The sequence below is a fragment of the Protopterus annectens genome, chromosome 1.part1 (assembly GCF_019279795.1).
Source record: "Protopterus annectens isolate FY-2018-M chromosome 1.part1, PAN1.0, whole genome shotgun sequence".
NCBI classification, from domain to species: Eukaryota; Metazoa; Chordata; order Ceratodontiformes; family Protopteridae; genus Protopterus; species Protopterus annectens.
The window spans coordinates 1,629,974,095-1,629,996,821 of NC_056726.1; the positions used below are offsets into that span (position 1 = coordinate 1,629,974,095).

General features: G+C 43.8%; 1 protein-coding gene across 1 annotated transcript in view; it reads right to left on the reverse strand.

Moving 5' to 3' along the window:
• The window catches only part of CDCA8 (cell division cycle associated 8), a gene marked incomplete in the record, with an annotated part of 717,361 nt that overhangs the window by 149,071 nt on the left and 545,563 nt on the right, over nt 1-22,727 (reverse strand). Inside the window, 1 exon segment of the mRNA XM_044083643.1 lies at nt 19,836-19,922. Coding sequence (XP_043939578.1) covers nt 19,836-19,922 — 87 coding nt within the window.

A 22,727-nucleotide genomic window follows, 5' to 3' on the forward strand; every position in this document is an offset into this window, starting at 1 on the left:
TTCAGTATTATAATGTGATGAAATGGCAGAGGCATGAATTTTAATCGACCAGAAGGATAGATCTTTGTGGAGCATTTCTATAAAGTACTGAAGAATATGAGGTAAGCTGGGCACCATAGTGGCCACCCCCGGAGTCTGGCTCCAGGAACAGTATCTTTTCCACTTTTCAGCATAGGATTTTCTAGTACTAGGTCTCCTTGCTTACAGAATGACATCTAGCACCCGTTTACTGAGGGATGCTATCGGAGAGCTCAAGGAATTAACCAGGCTGCAAGGTTCAGGATTTGAAGCAGAGGGTGCAGAATTTGGCCCGCCTGCTGGGACAGCAGGGAAGGTGTCTGAGATAGGTGCCATGGATCCAGCAGTATCATACTGCGCAAGAGGGGGTACCAATGCTGACGAGGCCAGTATGGTGCAGTCAGTATTGTCCTTGGTTTGTCCTATTTGATCTTTAGCAGAACCTTCGAGAGAAGAGGCAGAGGGGGAAAGGCATAAACTGAGAGGCTTTTCCAGGTAAAGGACAGGGCATCCACTTTCTACAAAACGCACTCTCTAAAGCCAAGAATACAGCATCCATGGGACCAGATGACATCCCGGGCTGTGTACTACATGAACTACAATATGAACTGGCACCTCACCTAAGTGTCATGTTTAATCATAGCCTCACCTCAGGTTTCGTGTCCACTGAGTGGCGCAGAGCTACAGTTATCCCAATCCACAAGGGGGGATCCACCTTGGATCCCGGAAACTACCGTCCCATCAGTCTGACAAGCCTTATCTGCAAGGCCATGGAGCGTATTATCATGGAACTTATAAACAAAGACATTGGCAACCTTCAAACACTGGACCCCACCCAGTTTGGGTTTGTGAAGGGCCGATCTCGTCTCCTGAACCTGATTGACTTCTTTGAATCAGTCTCCAGAGCCATGGACAAGGGTTAGGTGGTCCATACAGCCTATCTAGACCTTGCCAAGGCCTTTGACACCATCCCCCACTCTGGAATCATAGATAAACTTACTAAGTTGGGTATTAATCCCTATGTCACCCAATGGGTTGCTAAATGGCTTACTGACAGAACCCACACTGTAAAAGTAGCCGACTCCAAATCCAGCTCCAGACAAATGACAAGTGGAGTACCTCAGGGTTCAGTCCTGGGGCCGCTCTTGTTTGGCATCTACTTCTCTGAAGTACAGGTCAACACTAAGGGACTCTGGCTAACAAAGTTTGCAGATGACTGCAAACTGGGAGCTATTATTGAATCCCCAAATGATGTGGATACTCTACAAAAGGGCCTTACAGAAACAGATGCTTGGTGCCAGAGCCATGGGCTCAAGCTCAATGCCAAGAAATGTATTGTTATCCCCTTTAGGAAAAAACATGTATCCATGAATTACCATATAGGTGGCAGTACACTAAACACAGAAAGTGTGATAAGAGACTTAGGGACACAGGTGGACAGTGGTCTCACCTTCGATAACCACATCGCCACAACAGTCAGGAAATCCTTCTATGTGGCACACGTCATCAGGAAGGGCTTTTCATCCAGAAAAAAAGGAGGTCATTGTCCCACTGTACTCATCCCTCATTAGACCCATTATAGAATACAACGCCCCATTTGGTATGTACCTCTCAAAACATCTGCAATAACTGGAAAGGCCTCAGAAATACCTCACTAAAAGAATCACAGGCCTAAAGCAGATGCCCTATGCTGAGCACCTTAAAAAACTCCAGCTATACTCTGTCGCATATCGTCTACTCAGAGGCGATCTCTGCTTAACATACAAGGCCATGTCAAACCCAGAGCTGTTGGACATGCTACACTTAAAGAAATCCCAATCCCTCAGAGCTACACGCTCCAGGGATCTAAACCTTGTCATCACAATAAACAAAACATGCTGGAGGGATAGGTTTCTGACCCAGAGACTCCCCAGACTCTGGAATAGATTGCCCATACATGTCAAGCAGAGTGCCTCTTTGGACCTCTTCAAGAGGAACCTTGACGATTGGATGGGAGAAAGGAAATTCACCCCAGGGATCACGTCAGTCGCCCTGCTAGACAGGGGTCCAGGAAAGTAAATAATGTGGGAAGAAATAGCCAGGGAATTGTTATGGCTAGGCTTGTATAGGCCCTAGGGCTGATAGCCTAGTACCAACCTATGAACCTATAATAAGCTTGACTGTGGGGAGTCCTTGTGCAGAATTTGTCCAATTGGTAGTTCTGAGGGGAGGCAAACAGGTCTATTTCTGGAGTCCCCCATTTGTTCCTCATGAGGTTGAATAGTTCCTCATGAGGTTGAATATTTTTGGCTCCAGTTTCCATTCGTGTGGGTCCATGAGATTTCTGCTTAGGTCATCTGCCAGTGAATTTAGCTTGCCTGGCAGGAACTGAGCTTGTAGGTGTGCAGTTGGTAGTTCAAGGCTGTGTTCCACAGAGCCATGGCTAGTCTGCAGAGAGGGTACGAGTGGGTTCCCCCCTGCTTGTTTATGTACCACATAACTGTGGTGTTGTCTGTCTTTACCAATAATTGCCCTGGAAGGATATGGCCTTTGAAGGCTGTCAGGGAATTCTGTACAGCTAACATTTCTTTTTGGTTGATATGCAGGTGCATCTGACTCTGGTTCCATTTGCCCTGAATGCACCGCCCTGCCAAGCGAGACCCCATGCATAATCTGATGAGTCTGTAGCCAGGGGTTGGGTGGCAGGGGGTAGATTGAAAGGAAGCCCCTTGTTTAGCTGGCAGACCTCTGCCCACCAAAGGAATTCTGTCTTTATACAACGAATGATAGGAATCATTGATTCCAGGTCCTGAGAAAGTTGATACCATAGGCTTTTTAGATACTATTGTAGTTTCCTCATATGCAGTCTTGCATATGGAATTAGTAGAATGCAAGAGGCCATGAACCCCAGGGCTTGTAGGATTTTCCTTGCAGATAGCTGGGTCTTTGTGGCCAGTAGTTTGAAGTAGGCTGTCAAATAAACTTGTTTCTCTGGCGTGAGGTAAGTCATCTGGGATGTTGTGCTCAAGCTTGCTCCCAGGAATACAACTTGTTGGCAGGGTACAAGATGAGAGTTCTTTTAGTTTATGGTGTACCCCAGTAAGGTAAGAAGTTTCTTTACAAATGCCAGATGTTTTAATAGCATGTCCTGGCTTTCTGCCTGAATTAGACAATTGTCCAGGTATGGGTAAATTTGAATATTTGTCTGTCTGCAAAATGCAATGGCTGGAGCTAGACACTTTGTGAATACCCTGGGCGCAGTAGATAAGCCAAAGGAAAGTGCAGGGAACTGACAGTGTCTGGAGCCTACTCTGAAGCGTAGGTATTTCCTGCAAGATTCCCTTATTGGAATGTGCAGGTAAGCTTCCTTTAAGTCTAAGGTTGCCAACCAGGCATCTTTGCCTAGCATAGGAAGCAGCTGTTGAAGTGTTAGCATTTTGAATTTTGGAATTACAAAAAAATGTGTGTAGAATAGAAAGATCCAGGATAGGACGCCAGGAGCTGTCTTTTCTGGGTACCAGGAAAAGTCGTGAATAAAAACCTTGGCCCCTTTCCTCTGCTGGGACAGGTTGAATAGCCCTGATACTTAGAAGAGAGAGCACCTGCTGTTGAGCCTCTGCCCACTGATTTGGGGGTAGGTCTGGACAACCTTTTGGGGTTGGTAAGGTGTGGAAGTGGAATCTGTATCCTTGGAAAACTATATTTAAAACACATTTGTCCTGGGTAATGAATTCCCATTTTTTTGCATGCAGGGTGATATTTCCCCCTAAGGGAGCAGGCAGTTGAACAGGGCTTGGAAGTGTTAAGGTTAAGTCATTGTGACATTTTTTCCATAGGGGTGTTTTACTACTTCCAGCTTTGGAAGTGGGAACCCCCCACTGCTTAGGCCTGTGTGTACCTTGAGACTGCAGCCTAGGTGGTCTGCTGTTCCTGGGTTTGGACTGAGAAGGCCTGGAAAAGACTGGAAAGGACCAATTCTTAGAAGGCCAATGCCTACTAAATCTGGCTGGCTGTACTTGCAGGAAATCTGTAACAGTTTGCATAGATTTAGCTTTTTCCTCTATTTTTTTAAAGACTTCTGCCTTTTTGCCAAACAGGCGGTCTTGGTTTAAGGGAGCATCCAGTAATTTATCTTTAACATGATCTGGCAAGTTTTGTTCCTTAAGCCAAGCATGCATTCAAGTACAGACCCAGTGACAGCAGCCCTGCAAGATGTTTCTAAAGAGTCAAAACCACATTGCAAAGTATGTTTACCAACTTGTTCAGCAGAATGCATTAAATCCTGTAATTCTATGTTCAGTGGAGACAGGAATCAACTTCATTTTCTGTTTAAGTAGTCCCATAATATGCTGCTGATACTTTAACATATGAAACTGGCAGTTTAAGGCCCTAATGGCCAAAGCAGCAGAAGTGTATACCTTCTTACCCCTTCTGTCCAAGGCCCTTGAATCTTTATCAGAGGGGGGTAGGGTTTTTGGCAGTAGTAACCTTAATGCCTTTAGGTCCTTGGGAAATGGTATCTGGGTCCGCAGTAGGTTTCTTAAAAAGGAACTTGAGAGAGTCAGGTATTCTGTAAAACCTGTCAGGTTTTCTGAGAGCTGGAGGTAAAGTGTCTGGGGCCAGGCTAGATTCCAAGAAGGCATCATCTACAATGTCCAGGAAAGGAGGGATAGCTAAAGGCCTGTGTTGAGGGAGGAGTAAGAATTCCCTAAGCCTCGTTTTGGAGTCAGAGTAATCCTGGCTTTCCCAGTGGAAATGCTCCCTAAGAGTGTGCAAGTTTTCACCAAAAGAAAAATCTTCTGGAGGGGAAGCAGAGGGAATGGAGTCCTCAGCATCAGAACCCTCATAGGTAGATAAGGGCAATCCTGATCAGAAGAATCAGAAGGAAAATCAATCCTAGGTCCCAGAAGGGGAAGGCTGGCCTCCCCTAATTAAAGTAATAAGGTCTTCAGCCATTCAAAGCATTTGTTTTTTTAGGAATATGGGCCTGACAATGCGGTTTGAAAGTTGGTTTTCTAGGTGTGGGTCGAGTTTTAGGCCTTGATGAAGAAGATGGCGTCAGTTTAAAATGCAAATCTGTAGGCCTAAATAAACCCTCAGAAGCTGGTACCTGTATAGTGACTCCGGACCCATCCAAGGGAGAGACATCCGCAGGTTCCATAGTCGAAGAAGCATCTTGTGGCATATCGGACTCCGAATGGATCTCAGTAGAGGCCTGCGAATCTGAAGTAGTGGGTATCAGGGGCTGCGAAAGTGCCTCACTGAGTACCGGCGAACTGGCGACAAGCTTATGCTGTCTGTCTCTGTCTTTATCCTTGCGTTATTTCAAAATATCGGTAGCCGGGTAGCTTACCGAAGCAATTTCTGGATAGTTAAACAGAGTACCAAAAGAATTTGCTGCAAAAATAGACAGAAATAGTTCGGGGTTGAATAAAGCACAAAACAGACAGCGAGGGACGTCGTGGTCTGGGCCTAAGGAAGGCATGCAGTACGAATGAAAATCTTTATGAGGTATTTGCTTTTCACAGGTAAGACAATTGTTAACTTTTACTGACATTGGTTAAGAGCAAGAAAAAGGACCCCCAACGGGGTGCTTAGCTTTTTTCTAAGACTTCGGTTCTGAAATTCGAAAATGAATAATTTCAGGACAGGCCGAACAGCACTTGCGAACTGCTTCTGATTCGGGCACTGAGCGGCAAGAAAGACTGATGTAATGGCGGCGGGCTGCATATTTTATACCCCTGACGACCTGACATTATGGAAGAAGAGACAGCATCCGACGCAGGAATCCAAGACTCTGGTATTCAGGCTGGCTGAGGGATACTTGCAGGCAGATAAGCCAAATGTAATGACTGCAACAGTGAAACAGGAAGAACATCAAAAAAAACCCACACAAAAAACATAACACCACACATCCACAAAACTACACTATAAATAAGCAGGGGGGCAAAGCCCCCTTGTGCCCCCCACACCCCACTATTTATATATACCAACTCCGAGATCGCACAAACTGAAAAAGAAAGCAAACTTCCACCCAGAAATTCTACAGTCTCTTACACACACACACACACACACATATATATATATATATATATATATATATACATATACATATATATATATATGTATGTATATATATAGAGAGAGAGATATATACACACAAACACCAACACATCCAACACTCATACTTTCACCTGCCTACCCTAACCCACACATGCAACTTACAAATGCACTCACATACACTCAAACTCCCACCCAAATCCATTAAACATTCACTCACCTTAAATTCCAACTAAATCCACACATGACACCGTACACCATCCACGCAAAACACCACACGTAATGTAGCGTAAAGCCATAATAGCGAATTCAAGAAATTCAAATTCGTAATTATGCACTTTCGCTATTTTAAAAATTTGCCTTTATGGTGTGTGTATATATTATATCTATATAGATATATACACACACACACACACACACACACACACATATATATATATATATATATATATATATATATATATATATATATATATATATATATATGGGTTCACTTTACAATTTCGAAAAACCAGATGTCAGTATTTCGAAATCAAAGTTGAAAACTGAAAATCGCGAAACTGCATAATCACAAATTCGAATATCTTGAATTTGCGGTTATTGCTTATGGTATGCGGCGTGTGGTGTTGGGAGTGTATCGTGTATGGATGTAGGTGCAACTGAAGGTAAGTGAATGTTTTGTAAGGGTTATGCGTGGTAGATTGAGTGTGTCTGAATGTGTGGATGTATGTATATGTGTGATGTTTATTTGTGTGCGAGGGACTGTGAAATGTGTGGGTGTGCGTTTCCTTTTTGTGTCTGTTTGTGCGATCTCGGAGTTAGTATATGTAAGTGGGGGGCAGCCCCCCCCCCCCACATGGGGGCTGTGTTTGTGTGGGTTTTGTTTGTTGTAGTGTGGGTTGGACGATGCATGTGTTGTGTGGTGTATGGTTTTGTATGTGTTCGTGATTGTGTGTTTCGCAATTGTGTGCTGTCGGGATTATGGACGTTCGACTTTATGATTTCAAAATTCTGAAATTCGATATTTCAGTATTTTGAAATTATAAAGTGAATACACACACACACACGTATATGTATATATATATATATATATATATATATATAGATAGATATCTGTATGTATATTACACACACACACACACACACACACATACACATATTACATATATACATATACATACTGTGAAAAGATCTTCAATCACACCACTCTACAAGGGACTGTGTTTCATACTATAACAACCTTTGTTGAACAAAAGCCAGTCAATGCAATGCAGTACACCTATCTGATACCTAAACCTTGCAGCTAGAGTTGCATGTTGGTGAATATTTCAGCTTTAAAACACAAAGTTATGTACTCACTATAACATTTCATTTGTGTTGTCCATTTTCATTCTTACTCAACTGATGGGATCAGATCCAATCCCTTAGATCTTACTCGGCCATAGCTAAAGCTCTTGGCAGCAAAAAACTCAAGCTTCTCCCTTACCCACGATGCATCAACCCCCAAGTACCTCAGATCTTGTTTGCTAATTTTGTTGTAGAAAGGAAATATTTGCAGCCAAATAGGAAGACTACTACATCTGGAGCTCAATATAGAGGACACTTACGTCCTCTAACTACTCATTCTTCCAGATGTTTACATAGGGGTGGTGGTTTGTGGGTGGAGGTTTGAAGAATGAAAGTGGACAACACAGATGGAATGTTATAGTGAGTACACAACTTCTTTATCTGAAGTTGTCAATTTTCATTCTATCCTCAACTGATGGGACAGAGTCCCTAGCTACCCAACTTCCAGGGTGGACTCTCAGGATATTCCTGAGCACCACTGAACTAAATTATGGCCTACCTCTGGAGAACAGATCCAATTTGTAATGAGTAACAAAGGTATGGGGAGAAGACCAAGTTGCTGCTGAGCATACATCATCCATGGACGTCCTGGACTGAAATACTGAAGAGGTGGTCATGGATCTATTTGAATGAGCCTGTAGCAGTTTTGGTAATGCCCAATTTGTTATAAACAAATGAAATACAAATCAGTTAGCCACTTTGATAATGTGACTTTGGCAACCGGTTTTCCCAATTTTACTTCTATGAATGAAACTGGTCAGTTTTTCTGACGTCCTTTGTTCTATGTAGGCAAAAACAATTGTCTGTGGACATCCAATAAATTTAGCAAATTTAGGAAAGAATATTCATAAATTAATGGACTGATATTAGATTCTGGCACCACCTTAGGAAGAAAGGATGCATAAAGTAACCCTTTCCTTGTGAAAAATCGAGTATGGTGGTTTAAAGAAAAAGGCTTGAATCTCAAAAATTAATCGGGCAGAACAGCTACCAGAAAATTTGTCTTCCAGGAAATGTATTTAAGGTCACATGCAGCCTCTGATTCAAAGGGGGACTGAGTAAAAGCATGCAGTACCAGATTCAGGTCCCATGGGGCCGGGGGGGGGGGGGATTGGATCTTTAAAAGGACATCTCAGAAGAATGTCTTTCAAGAAGGCTTTGCTCAATTTATGAGATGCGACAGAAGAGCCATCAAAACCAATGTGAAAATTTGATATCTCTGCTAACTGAACTTTAACAGTAAATGCACTAGTGCCTTCTTTACAAAGATGCATCAAAAATTCAAGGATGCTATTCATCGGGGCTGAAAAAGGTTCAATACTATTAGAACCGTGTAGACAAACTTTGTTGAAATAAAGTTTTCTAGAAGAAGGGTGGTTTCTGGGAAGATAAAAGTATTTAATGGACAAGTGATGAGAGCATAGGTTGTCTGGCTATTAATGGAACTGGAGAAGCCAGGCAGTCAGCATAAGGTTGGTTTTGTCTGGATGAATTATGCCTGTCGGGTGAGAGAGCAAGTCTGGAGATGGATCCAGAATCCAAGGTTGAAGAAAGTGAGGCCAAAGGTAGTGGAACCAAATCCGTCATTGCCAGAAGGGTGCAATGATGATGCCTTTGCTCTTCAACATGGCAGCTTTCTATAGGAATTTTGGAATTAGCAGAATGGGTGGATAAGTGTACAGTAGACTGGGGGGGGGGGGTCAATCGTGAAGTAGTTAACCCTCATGGATTCCCCCCTGTTGAGAAAGTAGGGCAAAGTAGCTGCTGTATTTATTGTTTAGGGGAGAAGCAAATAGATCACAGCAAGGCTGGCCCCATTGATGGGAAATCAATTCAGTGATGTTGATGAGGGACCAGTCATGAGGTAGAAAAAAGCACCTGCTCAGTTTTGTCTGCTATACCATTGGATTTTCCCCAGAATTTGTGCTGCTATGAGAAAGCGGTTGGATGAGATCACCTATTGCCACACAGAGCATTTTGACACAAGGGGTAGGATATGGTCCCTCTGTTTGTTGATGTACCAAACTACTGACAGTGTCCATTTGAATTACAACTGTCCCCAAGGGGATAGGATCCTTGAAGGCCTGCAACACAAAACACTGCTCTCATCTCTAGGACACTGATGTGCAAAGTTGGCCTCTTCGGGGGGACCAAATGCCTTGGACAGTTTTCCTCAGAAAATTCCCCACCCGGGAAGCATCCATGGTTACTATGGCCTTGGGCTGAGGGGGAATAAATGGACATCCTTGTATAACCTGATCTGATCGACTCCACTACCAGAGATCTCGCTTGCATGTTTAAGTGACTCGTATCTGATAAGACTAGAGCTGGTAAAGTATGGACCATTGTGTGGCTAGCATCCACTGAAGTATTCTCATGTATAATCAGAAGGTAGTAATGTTCTTGCCGCTGCCACTGATCACACAGGTTGAAGGACCAGGCGTACTGAAATCTTGGTACTGCAGATTATCTTTCTAACTTGTAATCTTATGGTCTGAACTCTTGAGTGGCAGTGAATCTATGGTTGACTGTGCTGAGAATTATTCCTATGAATTCTAGAGTACGAGTTGGTTCTAAGTTAGGACTTTTTGTAGCTTATGGTTATTCCCCAGAAGACAGCAAGTCTGGTGAACCTGGTCTCTTGTCCTTATCAGTTAATCCCTAGTTGGAGTGGAAATGAGCCAGTTGTCTACATACGGAAACATCCAGAATCCTTGCAGTCTTAAGTGAGTTGCTACTACTGCCATGCACTTGCTAAACATCCTGGGGGTTGTGGTGAGACCAAAGGGCAGAACTGTGAATTGGTAGTGACTGGCTCCCAGTCGGAAGTGTAAAGACCTTCTGGATTGTCTGTACATCTTTATATGATAGATTCCGAAGGTCTACTGAGCACATCCAGTAGGCCTTGACCAGAAAAGGGAGAATGGACTGAACTGTGACCGTCCTAAACTTGATTCATCGAACTGACTTGTTTAAAATCCTGAGACCCAAAACTGGAATCCAGTCCCAGTGTTTTCTTTGGCACTGAAAACAAACCAGAGGAAGTTCTGGATTTTTTCTGGTCTGGTGGGAAACTCTTGCATGACTTTTTCTAGCAGCTTCTGAATTTGAATTGCTGCTTGTTCCCTCTCACCGGGTGGAACATTGGGGATTTTTGTCGAGTTTGGAGGAGGAAGGGAACTCTATAACCGCCTCTGTTAAGTCTAGCCAGGCTCTCTAATGCAAGGATAAATGTCTTTCACAACTGCCTCCAAAGGTGGGCAACCAGGCCTCCTCTCAGGACAGCTGGTAGGGTCAGTCAAAAGAGGATTCTCTGGACCTCTTGTATTAAGGGCCACCTCTTCCGCGTGGGCATTGCCGTCCATTGCAGCTCCCTCCCTCTGCCACTGGGGGAAACTCCTCCACATGTGTCCTGGAATAGACTGCGAGACTTCTTGAACCATATCTTTCAACTGCCTCATAGATTCCTAGAAAGGGATATCTGAGGGGTTGAAAAAAGTATGCCTGGCAGACTAAGGTTTTTCCATCCTTTTCAAATCTGAATAGTGTGTCCTTTACCTTGGGGGCAAACAAAGATGTGCTGTCAAAGAGAGCATTGATGAACAAAAACTTGAAGGGCTCCCCAAAAACACATAAGCGCATCCAAGCAGGAGGCAGAGAAAGTACAGTTTTGTACCTACCATAAACGTAGATGTTAGAGTGTATTCACTGCTGCAGTCATTACACTTGGGTTATCTTGCAGTCAGGCGGTCCCGCAGTCGGCCAGAGTTCCAAAGTCGTGGTCCGGCGTCGGTTGCTGTCGCTTCTTCCCAAATAAGTAGGCGATACATATTGCTAATGAAACATACATAAAAAATAAAACCAATACCTTCAGTTACAAGCAAATACACCACATAGGTTGTATAGGGTAGAAAGGTATAGATAAGTCCCAGCTAAGACAGTGAGGATGGAGGGAGGGTAACCTGGACTGCAGCAGTGAATACTATCGAACATCTACATTTATGGTAGGTACAAAACTGTACTATGCTCATCGTGTTTCACTGCTGCAGTCATTACACTTGGGTTGAATCCCAAAGCTGAGGTTGGGTGGCTGGTTCTATAAAGGATTTGGGGTGGCTATGAGGCCCTGCAGCACTGCAGTGGAAAAGCCAGCTCTGGATTTAGAGTAAAGAGGCAAGTGGTAATGCTTGGTAAAGGTGTGCACTGAACTCCAAGTTGCAGCTTCCAAAATATCCTTGGTAGGTAACTCCTCTAAGGTAGGCAGTTGAAGTGGCTGTTGCCCTGGTGGAATGTGGCCTAATGTTGCTAGGTAGTTTTTCCATGCTGTGTGTAGTAGAAACGGATACAGTGTCCTATCCACTTTGAAATGGTCTGCTTTGAAATAGCCTTTCCCTGTGATCCTGCAGCATATGCTACAAACAATTGCTCAGTTTTCCTGAAAGCTTTTGTTTTGTCCAAGTAGAAGCGTAACTGCCTGTGTATGTCCAATGAATGCAGAAGTCTCTCCCCTTTATTCTGGGGATTTGGATAAAATGTTGGCAAGTGAATAGTTTGGTTAAGAGCCACACTGGATACCACCTTTGGCATAAATGTAGGGTTTGTTCTTAAAGAAACCCTGTCCTGATGGAAAATGATGAAAGGTTCCACTGCCATTAGTGCCTGTAACTCTGAGACTCTTCGTGCTGAGGTTATTGCCAGAAGCAGAGCAGTCATCCATGACACATATTTTAATTCTGCTGAATTGGCTGGCTCAAATGGAGGAAAAGTTAGTTTTTCCAAGACAAAGTTGAGGTCCCAAGTTGGTGTTGGTGCTCTCCGGGGCGGTCTTACGTTTTTAGCCCCTCTGAGGTACTGTTTTAATAATGGATAAGAGAAGATAGGAGGATCAGTGCTGTAATGAGCTGAGATGGCAGACGTGTGGATCTTAATGGATGAAAAGGATAGGCCTTTGTCCAGCATCTCAGTTAAGTATTGTAATATTGGAGGAATATTTGGGACAAGAGGGTCAAAGCTTTGAGCCTGGTTCCAGGCGCAGAATCTCTTCCACTTTTCTGAATAGGATTTCCTGGTGCTGGGCCTCCTGGCCTCCAAAATGACATCCATAACAGCTTTAGAGAGAGGTGTTGGCTGCTTGGCTAAGTAATCTGCCATGCAGCTAGGTTTAAGGTTTTGAGCCGGCTGTGCAGGATCTGACTGTTTTGTTGAGTCAGAAGATGAGGAATTTGAGGTAAAATCCATGCTGGGCCTTGAGCCAAGTTCTTTAAGATTGGATACCAGTGCTGGCATGGCCAGTCTGGGGCAATCGGGATAATTTTTGGCTTTTCTTGTCTGGCTTTTAGGAGTACCTTTGAAACGAGAGGCAGTGGTGGAAAGGCATAAACTTTTAGGGTTTTCCAGCTGAAAGAGAGCATCCACTTTCCATGCTTGTGTGTGGTAAGTCCTTGTGCAGAATTTCTGTAGTTGGCAGTTCAGAGGGGAGGCAAAAAATCCATGTCTGGGCACCCCAATTTTTATGTTATCATGCTGAATACTTGTGGATTTAATTTCCACTCGTGAGGGTCCATGATGTTTCTGCTTAAGTCGTCTGCCAGAGTATTTTTCTTTCCTGGCAGGAATTGTGCTTGCAGATGAACTTGATAGGTTAGTGCTGTGTTCCACAAAGCCATGGCTTGTCTGCAGAGGGGATAGGAATGAGTGCCCCCCCTTGCTTGTTTATGTACCACATAACTGTGGTGTTGTCCGTCTTTTGCAATAGTTGTCCTGGATGCAGAAGGTCCTTGAAAGCTGTTAGGGCATTTTGTACAGCTAGCATCTCTTTTTGATTGATGTGAAGATGCATTTGGTCTGCGGCCCACTTGCCCTGAATACATTTTCCTGCCATGTGTGCTCCCCAGGCGTAATCCGAAGCATCTGTTGTTAGTGTCTGCCTGGCTGTGGGTAAAGTGAAAGGCTGCCCCTTGTTGTGGTGACATGCCTGTGCCCACCATCGAAACTCCTGTTGTAAGCAGGGAATAAGTGGTATTACTGTTTCCAAACTGTGACAGTGTTGAGTCCAAACACTTTTTAGGTACCATTGTAATTTCCTCATATGCAGTCTGGCATACGGTATTAGTAGTATGCAGGACGCCATGAACGCCAAGGCCTGCAGAATTTTTCTTGCAGGGAATTGGGTTTTTGTTGCCATCAATACCATTGTAATTTCCTCATATGCAGTCTGGCATACGGTATTAGTAGTATGCAGGATGCCATGAACGCCAAGGCCTGCAGAATTTATCTTGCAGGGAATTGGGTTTTTGTTGCCATCAATTGAAAGTACTGAGTCAGTTGTCCTTGCTTGTCTGGCGTGAGATAAGCCATCTGGGCCATTGTATTTAAGCTGGCACCCAGGAATATATCTTTTGTGAGGGCACTAGTTTTGACTTCTTTTCGTTTACTGTGTACCCTAGGCAAATTAGCAATCTTTTTACAAATGCCAAATGCTTTAGAAGAATGTCCTTGCTCTCTGCTTGAATAAGACAGTCATCCAAGTAAGGGATATATTTGAATTCCTTTTTGTCTGCAAAATGCAATTACTGGTGCCAGGCATTTTGTGAAGACCCTGGGCGCAGTAGATAAGCCAAAGGGCAGTGCAGAGAATTGGTAATGCATTGTGCCAGCTATGAATCTGAGGTATCTTCTGCAATTTTGTCCGATTGGGACATGCAGGTATGCCTCTGAGGTCCAAAGTAACAAGCCAAGCCGCCTTGCCCAGCATTGGAAGAAGTTGCTGTAGTGTCAACATTTTGAATTTCGGAACATCCAGGTAAGTATTTAGAGTAGATAGGTCCAGTATGAGTCTCCAGGCTTTGCCCTTTCTGGGGACCAGGAAAAGTCTTGAGTAAAATCCTTGTCCTTGTTCCTGTTGTGGCACTTTTTGAATAGCTCTCATGTCCATGAGGGCTGTAATTTGTTTTTGTGCCTCTGCCCATTGATTTTGTGGCAGATCTGGCATTCCTTTTGGCCTTGGTAGAGTGTGAAAGTGGAACCTGTAACCTTGAGAAAATATTCATAACCCATTTGTCTTGGGTGATTATATGCCAATTTTGTGAAAAAAGTGCTAGTTTTCCCCCTAAGGGAGCTGCCAAAAGGGGAGTGCTTGGCATGTGAAGGGGGAAGTCACTGGGAGTGTTTCCTATAAGGTTGTGACTTGTCTTCTCCTCCTTTTGGGGTAGAAGCACCCCACTGTCGTGGTCTGTAAGAGCCTTGGGGCTGAGATCTGCCTCTTGGGTGTCTGTATCTGCCTCTTTGTGGTCTGACACTGGAAAGGACCAATTTTTAGAAGGCCAATTTCTGCTAAATCGAGGTGGCTGTACCTGTAAGAAATCCTTCACTGTTTGCATAGATTTTGCCTTATCCTCCATTTTCTTTAATACCTCTTCTGCCTTAACACCAAATAAGATATCATGCTGTAAAGGAGCATCCAATAATTTTGCCTCAACATGATCAGGTAAACCTTGTTCTTTTGACCAAGCATACCTTCGAATCACAGATCCTGTAACTGCGGCTCTACAAGAAGCCTCTAATGAATCAAAACCACATTGCAGAGTATGTTTTCCCACTTGTTCAGCTGCATGCAATAAATCCTGCATTTCCTTATAGTCAGGATCTTCTGAGTTTGTAAGCATTTTCTGTTTTAACAGAGGCATTAAATATTGTTGGTATTTAAGCATGTGGAACTGGCAGTTTAAAGCCCTTACTGCTAAAGTTGCAGAAGTGTAAACTTTCTTCCCCCATCTATTGAATGCTCTAGAATCCCTGTCAGAGGGAACTGGATTTTTAGCAGTGGAAGCCTTTACCCCTTTGGGACCCTGGGAAATAGTTTCTGGGTCAGCAGCAGGGTTTTTATAAAGACATTTGTGAGAGTCAGGGACTCTGTAGTACCTGTCTGGCTTGACTGGTGCTGGGGGGCAAAGAATATGGGGTTAAACTTGATTCAGAGAACACATCATCCACAATATCTAACACAGGCAGAATAGCAAGGGGCCTGTGCTGAGGCAATAAAAGAAAATCTCTGAGCCTTTTCTTGGATTCTGAATAATCTTGGCTCTCCCAATGGAAATGCTCCCTCATGGTATGTCAAGTTTCCCCAAAAGAGTAATCCTCAGGAGGAGAGGCTGAAGGGATTGATTCTTCAGCATCAGAGTCCTCATAGGGGGGTAAGGAGTATCCCTGGTCTGAAGAGGAATCAGAAGAAATGGAAACCTGGTCAGAGGAATCATAGTCTGTATCCTGCCTAGGCCTTTTATCAGGAGGGGGATGGTAACCCCTGATCAGAGTAATTAGGTCTTCGGACATTTTGAGCATCTGTTTTTTAGGCATGGAGGCCTGTCCAGGTGAATGCTGTACTTGTTTCTTTGTCTAATGGAGTTTTAGACTTGGTTGTTATTTTGATGTTAAGCTGTGAAGGTCTGAAAACACCCTCAGAAGCCGATACCTACTCAGCGGATCTGGACCCATCTGAGGGGTTAATTTCCGTAGGCCCAATACCTTGAGTTTCCAGAGGCCTAGAAATGTCCACATGGGAGTCGGAGGCGGCCTGTGGCTCTGAGGTAGCGGGTGTCAGGGGCTGCAAAAGCGCCTCACTGAGAACCGGCGACTGGCCTAGAAGAGGCGTCATCGTCAGTTTTGGACCTCGGATGCCCGGCCTTATCGTAGTCTTTGTGATTTTTTGTGTATTCCGGTCGTCGGTTGTTCCGACGGCATGGTATAATTGAACCTTCGGCCAAAATAATGGCGAGCAAAATCAAACAGACGTTTAATAGTGCGCTTGTTAAATCTAGCACAAAACCGACTAGTGACGTCATGGTCTGGGCCTAAGCATGGAATACAGTAAGAATGAAAATCCTTATGAGGTATTTGCTTCCCACAAGAAATGCAATTAACTTTTACTGACATTGCTCTGAGGCAAGAAAAAGTTTCCCCAACGGGGTACTTAGCTTTATTGAAGAATTCGGTTCTGAAATTCGAAAATCTCAGGAGTCGGCCGACCGGCACTTGCGAATTGCTTTTGCTTCGGGCACCGTGCAGCAAGAAAGACTGGAGAAAATGGCGTCAGCTGCATCTTGTATACCACTGGCGCACTGACGTCAGGGAAGAAGCGACAGCAACCGACGCTGGATCAAGACTTTGGAACTCTGGCCGACTGCGGGACCGCCTAACGGCAGGATAACCCAAGTGTAATGACTGCAGCAGTGAAACACGAACATCGAAAATTTCAGGAGTCGGTCGACCTGCACTTGCGAACTGCTTCTGCTTCGGGCACCGCACGGCAAGAAAGCCTGATGTAATGGCGTCAGCTGCATGCTTTATACCCCTGACGTCATGGAAGATGAGACCATAGCCGACGCAGGACCCAAGACTTTGATAATCAGGCCGACTGAGGGCTACCTGCAAGCAGATAACCCAACTGTGATGACTGCAACAGTGAAACACGAAGAACATCTGCAAACCTCCCGGAAATTTTTTTTTTTTTTACGAAACAAGCAAGCTGGTCACAAGTACCCGAAACTGCACTGATAAACCAAAAAAAGGTACAAGCCAGATAGTCACAGTCCCAGATGATTGTTTATTCCGCAAATCCACGAACCAACACTGATAAATCACACTGCAAACCAAAGAACATCAACGTAGTATAAAATATCCTAACGTTTTCGTCGTATCACTTCATCAGATGAATACCACAATCAAAATTGACTGTTTAAATAGAAGTTTAAAACGTTGACATCCAATGAAAAAAACAAAAACAATTAAAACCTTGTTAAAATTGTGACGTGTTTGAAATATTTTGTTAAATGCTAAAAATATACCATATATGTACGTATTTAAAAGAGCTGAGAATACTATTCTAAAAACTGAATGTTCACCACCATATATATATATTGTTTTTAAAAAATGTTTCAATATTAAATTTGTTCATAATATGTTTTAAGGATTTAGTACTGAACAGTTATGGCTTTCACTTTTGTTATCCATATCACAACTCAGGGAAACATTGGAAAAGTATATTTATGTTCTTAGAATGTTTTTTACTTTCACCAACAGATGGAGCTGTTTTTAATGCATATATTTGACACTTTCATTTACATATTATTTAAATTTTTTATTATTTCATTGATTTTATTGATTTATAAAATCAGGTCCTGACAGTGAACATTCAGTTTTTAGAAAAGTATTCAGTTCTTTTAAATACGTACATATATGGTATATTTTTAGCATTTAACAAAATATTTCAAACACGTTATCCATCTGATGAAGTGATGCGACGAAAACGTTAGGATATTTTATACTACGTTAATGTTCTTTGGTTTGCAGTGTGATTTAGCAGTGTTGGTTCGTGGATTTGCGGAATAAACAATCTGGGACTGGCTATCTGGCTTGTACCTTTTTTTGGTTTATCAGATTTTTTTTTCCTTGAGGAGAGTGGGGAAGCAGTAGGCCACTACTCTTTCAACTGCATTAGGTTCAAGAGCTCAAATTTAGGGTCTTTTGGGGGCAGAGGAAAAACAAAGCCGGTTTGTCATCTAAATCTGTACTTCAAGGCACACAGTAAATGTTATGTTGCTGAAATTAGAAGCAACCTTTCTTAGCCTCTTAGAGGAGAACTACGAGTGAGATGAAGCTGAGAACTCCTTGTTTGTGCAGGGTCACAGAGCTTGTGAAGGATTATTAGAAGTGGCCCAGACAAGATGCACTAGTACCTGTTGCTCATTGGGGACAGAAATCAAAGCCTGCACTGGACAAAGTTGGGCAATGGTTATTACAGTAGGGGAAAAAGTTGTGCTGAAATTACCTACATCCAAGTCCCCAAAGCTAACATTGTGCAGGAGTGGACATGTGTACTAGCACAGCCTATTTACAAAGTCCATTCACAGGGGAACTGGCTAGAGAACCAAGGGACTTCTGACATACAGTAACTGGAGCTTATCACTGTAGCCAGAGAGTTGCTGAAAGCCTCTGATGTGGAGGTAGCAACTGTAATGACTGCAAGTAATTACGAAAGTAACTCTGTGATTGTCACTATTGGACCCCAAAATAAGTGAAGGAGAGGAGAGCAACTGCGTGGCCATTGACACACTTCTGGATGAAGGTTGAGAGTGAGGAATACAGCTGTGCAGCTGTCACCAGTGTTTTCAATGATTAGTGTCCTACCTGTACTGGGAATGCTTCTGACAATGCAAAGAAAACTGCTGATTGAGTCAGTCAGCATGCTAGCTCCACAGTAAAGATAATTTATTCTTGGCAGGGGGTGGCATCTGGTACCGAGGGGGATAAGATAACTTGCACTACATCCCATATAGACCACATCACCCTTGCCAACTGCCTCAAGTCTAATCGGTGAAGGCTGGGGATGTGCAGTTGTGTTGACAGAGAAGCCATTCTCACCTCCAGCATGGATTCCAAATAAAAGGGAGAGAGATCCTTAACATTGATGACTTCCCTGGTCTCCTAGAAAGGGTTTTCTGTGAAAAGATTCTGAGAATGATCTGATGTCAGGGTTCTGGTAGATCTCAGATTGGCCAGCATGGTTTTGGGTGGGATGTTCACCTGAAAGTCAAGCAACATCACTATTAATACTTGGCAGAGGCAATGGTTGGGAAGACGTTTCCCTGCAAAAGTGCAGCAGCAGGGTGATTAAGAAGGGCTGGAAGAAACTGCACTGGCATTGAAGTACAGTGTTAAGTGTAGTCTGGCAGCAAGAGTCTGTTACACAAAGATGGCTGCAAACATTTCTTAATGCTGTTGATTTGGTCAGCTCCCTTGGGAAAGAAGCAAGCAGTCATGACATGTGACTCAACCAAGCACACAGGGGGAAATATTCTGCCCATTGGTGCACTTCCTAAGTAAAGACTGTGGTGGATTATTAAAGCAAGACAGCAGCCAAGTTACAGGTTGAGGGCCAATGGCAGAACAAAAGGAATGAGAAAAATAAATCAGAGAATATGGAACAATTGAGGAATGAAGGAATGGAACAAAAAGCCTGGAGGCTTATGACCCTCATACATAGAATAAGAGACACTTTGCTCAAAAGAAACTAAAGACGAACCTTTCCACCCAAGAACAAAAATTTGAGACTTGTACTGAAAGTGGCAATGAAAACTGGGAGCCAAATAGCACACAGGCATCTTTGGAGTGTTTCAATGATGAAAATTCATCTGAGAAAGTTCCACGCAGTGTGTTTTCCTGCTGCCTGTTGGTATACGGTCTGCAGCATTCTTCAGGAAGTATATCCAAAGATTTTAGGGCTGCATGTAACAATTCCATTAAGCAAACCTTTTCTGTCATAAAATATCAATTGTTTTGCTTGCTACGAACTAGGCAAAATTCTGTAAAATGGCACAAATTAAGCAAAACATTCACATGTCGACACTTTACAAGAAGGAAAAGAACAGTACCGAAAGCATCTGAATATTATGAAGTGCCTTCTGATCCAGATTAGCAATATCTACTGTGTCCATGTCACTCGCCATTAGTTGAATAACCTGCAACAAAGAAAAAAAATGACTGTCACACACTTGCAGCTTTCAATTTAATAAATTCATTTATGAAACTGTTGCAAAGCATGACACAACCTGATTACAGGCTTGTAAAATGTATACATTTCAACATATCACACAAGTACTTATCTATACCTAGAAAGATCGTGCAAACTATTAATTATTTCCAAATAATAATTAAATGTCAAGAGTTAACTGCAGATCTTGTAGTGCATTTTTGTAATTCAGTACGCTCACCTTAGCGGGCAGCCACGGTGGTGCAGTGGTTAGCATTGCCGCCTCACAGCAAGAGGTTCTCCGGTTTGATCCTCGGCTGGGGTGCCTTCTGTGCGGAGTCTGCATGTCCTCCCTGTGGTCGCGTGGGTTTCCTCCGGGTGCTCCGGTTTCCTCCCACATCCCAAAGACATGCTGCAGGTGGATTGGACACTCTAAATTGGCCCTAGGTGTGCGTGTGAGTGTGCCTTCTGTGGAAGGTTGGGCGCCGGGCTGGCAACTCGACACCGTAAAACTCCACTGCCATTCAATGAGCGGACAGGTGATCCGCTGTGGCGACCCCTAACCGGGATAAAGCCGAAAGAAGAAGAAGAAGTACGCTCACCTTAGCATTGAAAAACACATTTGTGTAAAGGTATTGATCATAGCATTAGCTGTTCCAGCAGAAGGATCAAATGCTACAGAGGATTCATAAGATGAATGCAGATAAACTATAGGTCGAGGTCAGGCTTCTTTCATACCTGGACAGGAAATGGAATTACCCTAATGATTTCAAAGTTACCTCCTACCTATATCCACTTGCAAGATGTCTGGCATTAAGAGTGTCAGAGAGAGAGGACCTATTCCATGTTGTGCTCCTTTTAGCTGGTTGTTACTAGCCTAAAAGTGTCAAGGATACTTCCCACACCCAGATGCGAAAGGCAAGTGTGCATCTTTTACTTTACAAAACCTGAAAAAGGGCATCCAAACCTTGTACTAATTAATCTAAATACTCCATTACAGGAAGGAATGCTGTGTTTATAGGTTCATAGGTTTATACTAGGCTATCTGCCCTAAGGCATTTATAAGCCTAGCCCAAATTTTTGTGGCTTACGCCACCCCTTATATGAAAAAATACTGTGCCCATTAGTTTGTTGTGCCTCTGTCCAGCAGTGACACAGAGATGATTCCCGGGGTAAACCTATGATCTCCCATCCACAGGTCTAGATTTCTCTTGAACAGAGTCAGCGAGGTGCTCTGCCTCACATGGACCGGGATTTTATTCCACAGCATAGGGAGTCTCTGAATGATAAATCTATCCCTCCAGCACGTCCTATTTATATCCGTGCTAAGGTTTAAGTCGCTTGCTCTAGTGGTTTTGGTGGATTTGGATTTTTTGAGGTGGAGCATGTCCATTAATTCCGGGTTGGGCATGGCCTTATATGTCAGGCACATGTCACCTCTGAGCAGACGGTATGCGACTGAATAGAGTTGGAGTTTCTTCAATCTGGCAGCATATGACAGATTTTGGAGTCCCTTTATCCTTTTGGTGAGGAACTTTTGGGGTCTCTCCAATTGCTGCAGATGTCGGGTGAGATACATCCCGAATGGGGCATTGTACTCTATCATTGGTCTGATAAGTGAAGAGTACAGGGGAACAATGACCTCACTAGATCTGGATGCGAATCCCTTCATGATCAGGTGGGCAATGTAGAAGGTCTTTCTAACCACTTTAGCAATGTGAGTGTCAAAAGAAAGGCCACCGTCAACCTGGGTCCCCAGGTCCCTGATAACCTCTTCTGTGCTTAGTGGATTGCCACCTATATGGTAGCTTGGGGTTACCTTGTTTTTCCCGAAGGGTATGACTATACATTTTTGGCGTTTAACTTCAGGCCATGGCTCTGGCACCAGCTATCTGTTTCCGTGAGTCCCTTCTGAAGGATATCCGTGTCCGATGCACTTTCCACTATGGCCCAGTTTGCAGTCGTCTGCAAACTTTGTCAGCCAAGTCCTCCCATGCTGGCCTGTACTTCTGAGAAGTAGATGCCAAACAATAGGGGGCCAAGGACCGAGCCCTGTGGGACACCACTTGTGACCGGCTTGGAGTCTGACACAGCGCCAGCAACTCTAACCCTGTGGGTTCTGTCCTTAAGCCAGTTTGCAACCCATCTTGTGACATATGGGTTTACATTTAAGCTGGTAAGTTTTTCTACAATACCCGAGTGGGGTATTGTGTCGAAAGCCTTTGCAAGGTCAAGGTAGGCTGTATGGACTGCCTTTCCCTCATCAATGGCCTTGGTGACTGTTTCGAAGAAGTCGACCAAGTTCAAAAGGCATGATCTTCCCTTGACCAAGCCAAACTGGGTCGGGTCCAATGTCTGCAAGTCCCCTATATCTTTGTTTATGAGCTCCATTATGATCCTCTCCATAGCTTTGCAGACTAGACTTGTTAAGCTTATGGGGCGGTAGTTACCAGGGTCCGTAGAGCCTTTGTGGAGTGGGACCACAGTTGCCGTACGCCACTCCTTGGGCACGTATCCTGTGGTAAGGCTGAGATTAAACAGCTGCCTTATGTGCAGGGTTAATTCCTCATTTAGCTCGTGTAGCACACAGCCGGGGACACCATCCGGTCCCATTGATGCTGTGTTTTTAGCTTTAGAGAGAGCAGCTTTCACCTGCGCATTTGAAATGTCCGGGAGGCTACACTCGGCTGGGATAGTTATCTCTCCTTTAGGGGGGGAGAGGGGGGTGAAGTTTGCACTGAACCTGTCTGCCAGTATGTTGGCAATGTCTGTGGGTTCAGTGATTTTTGTATCA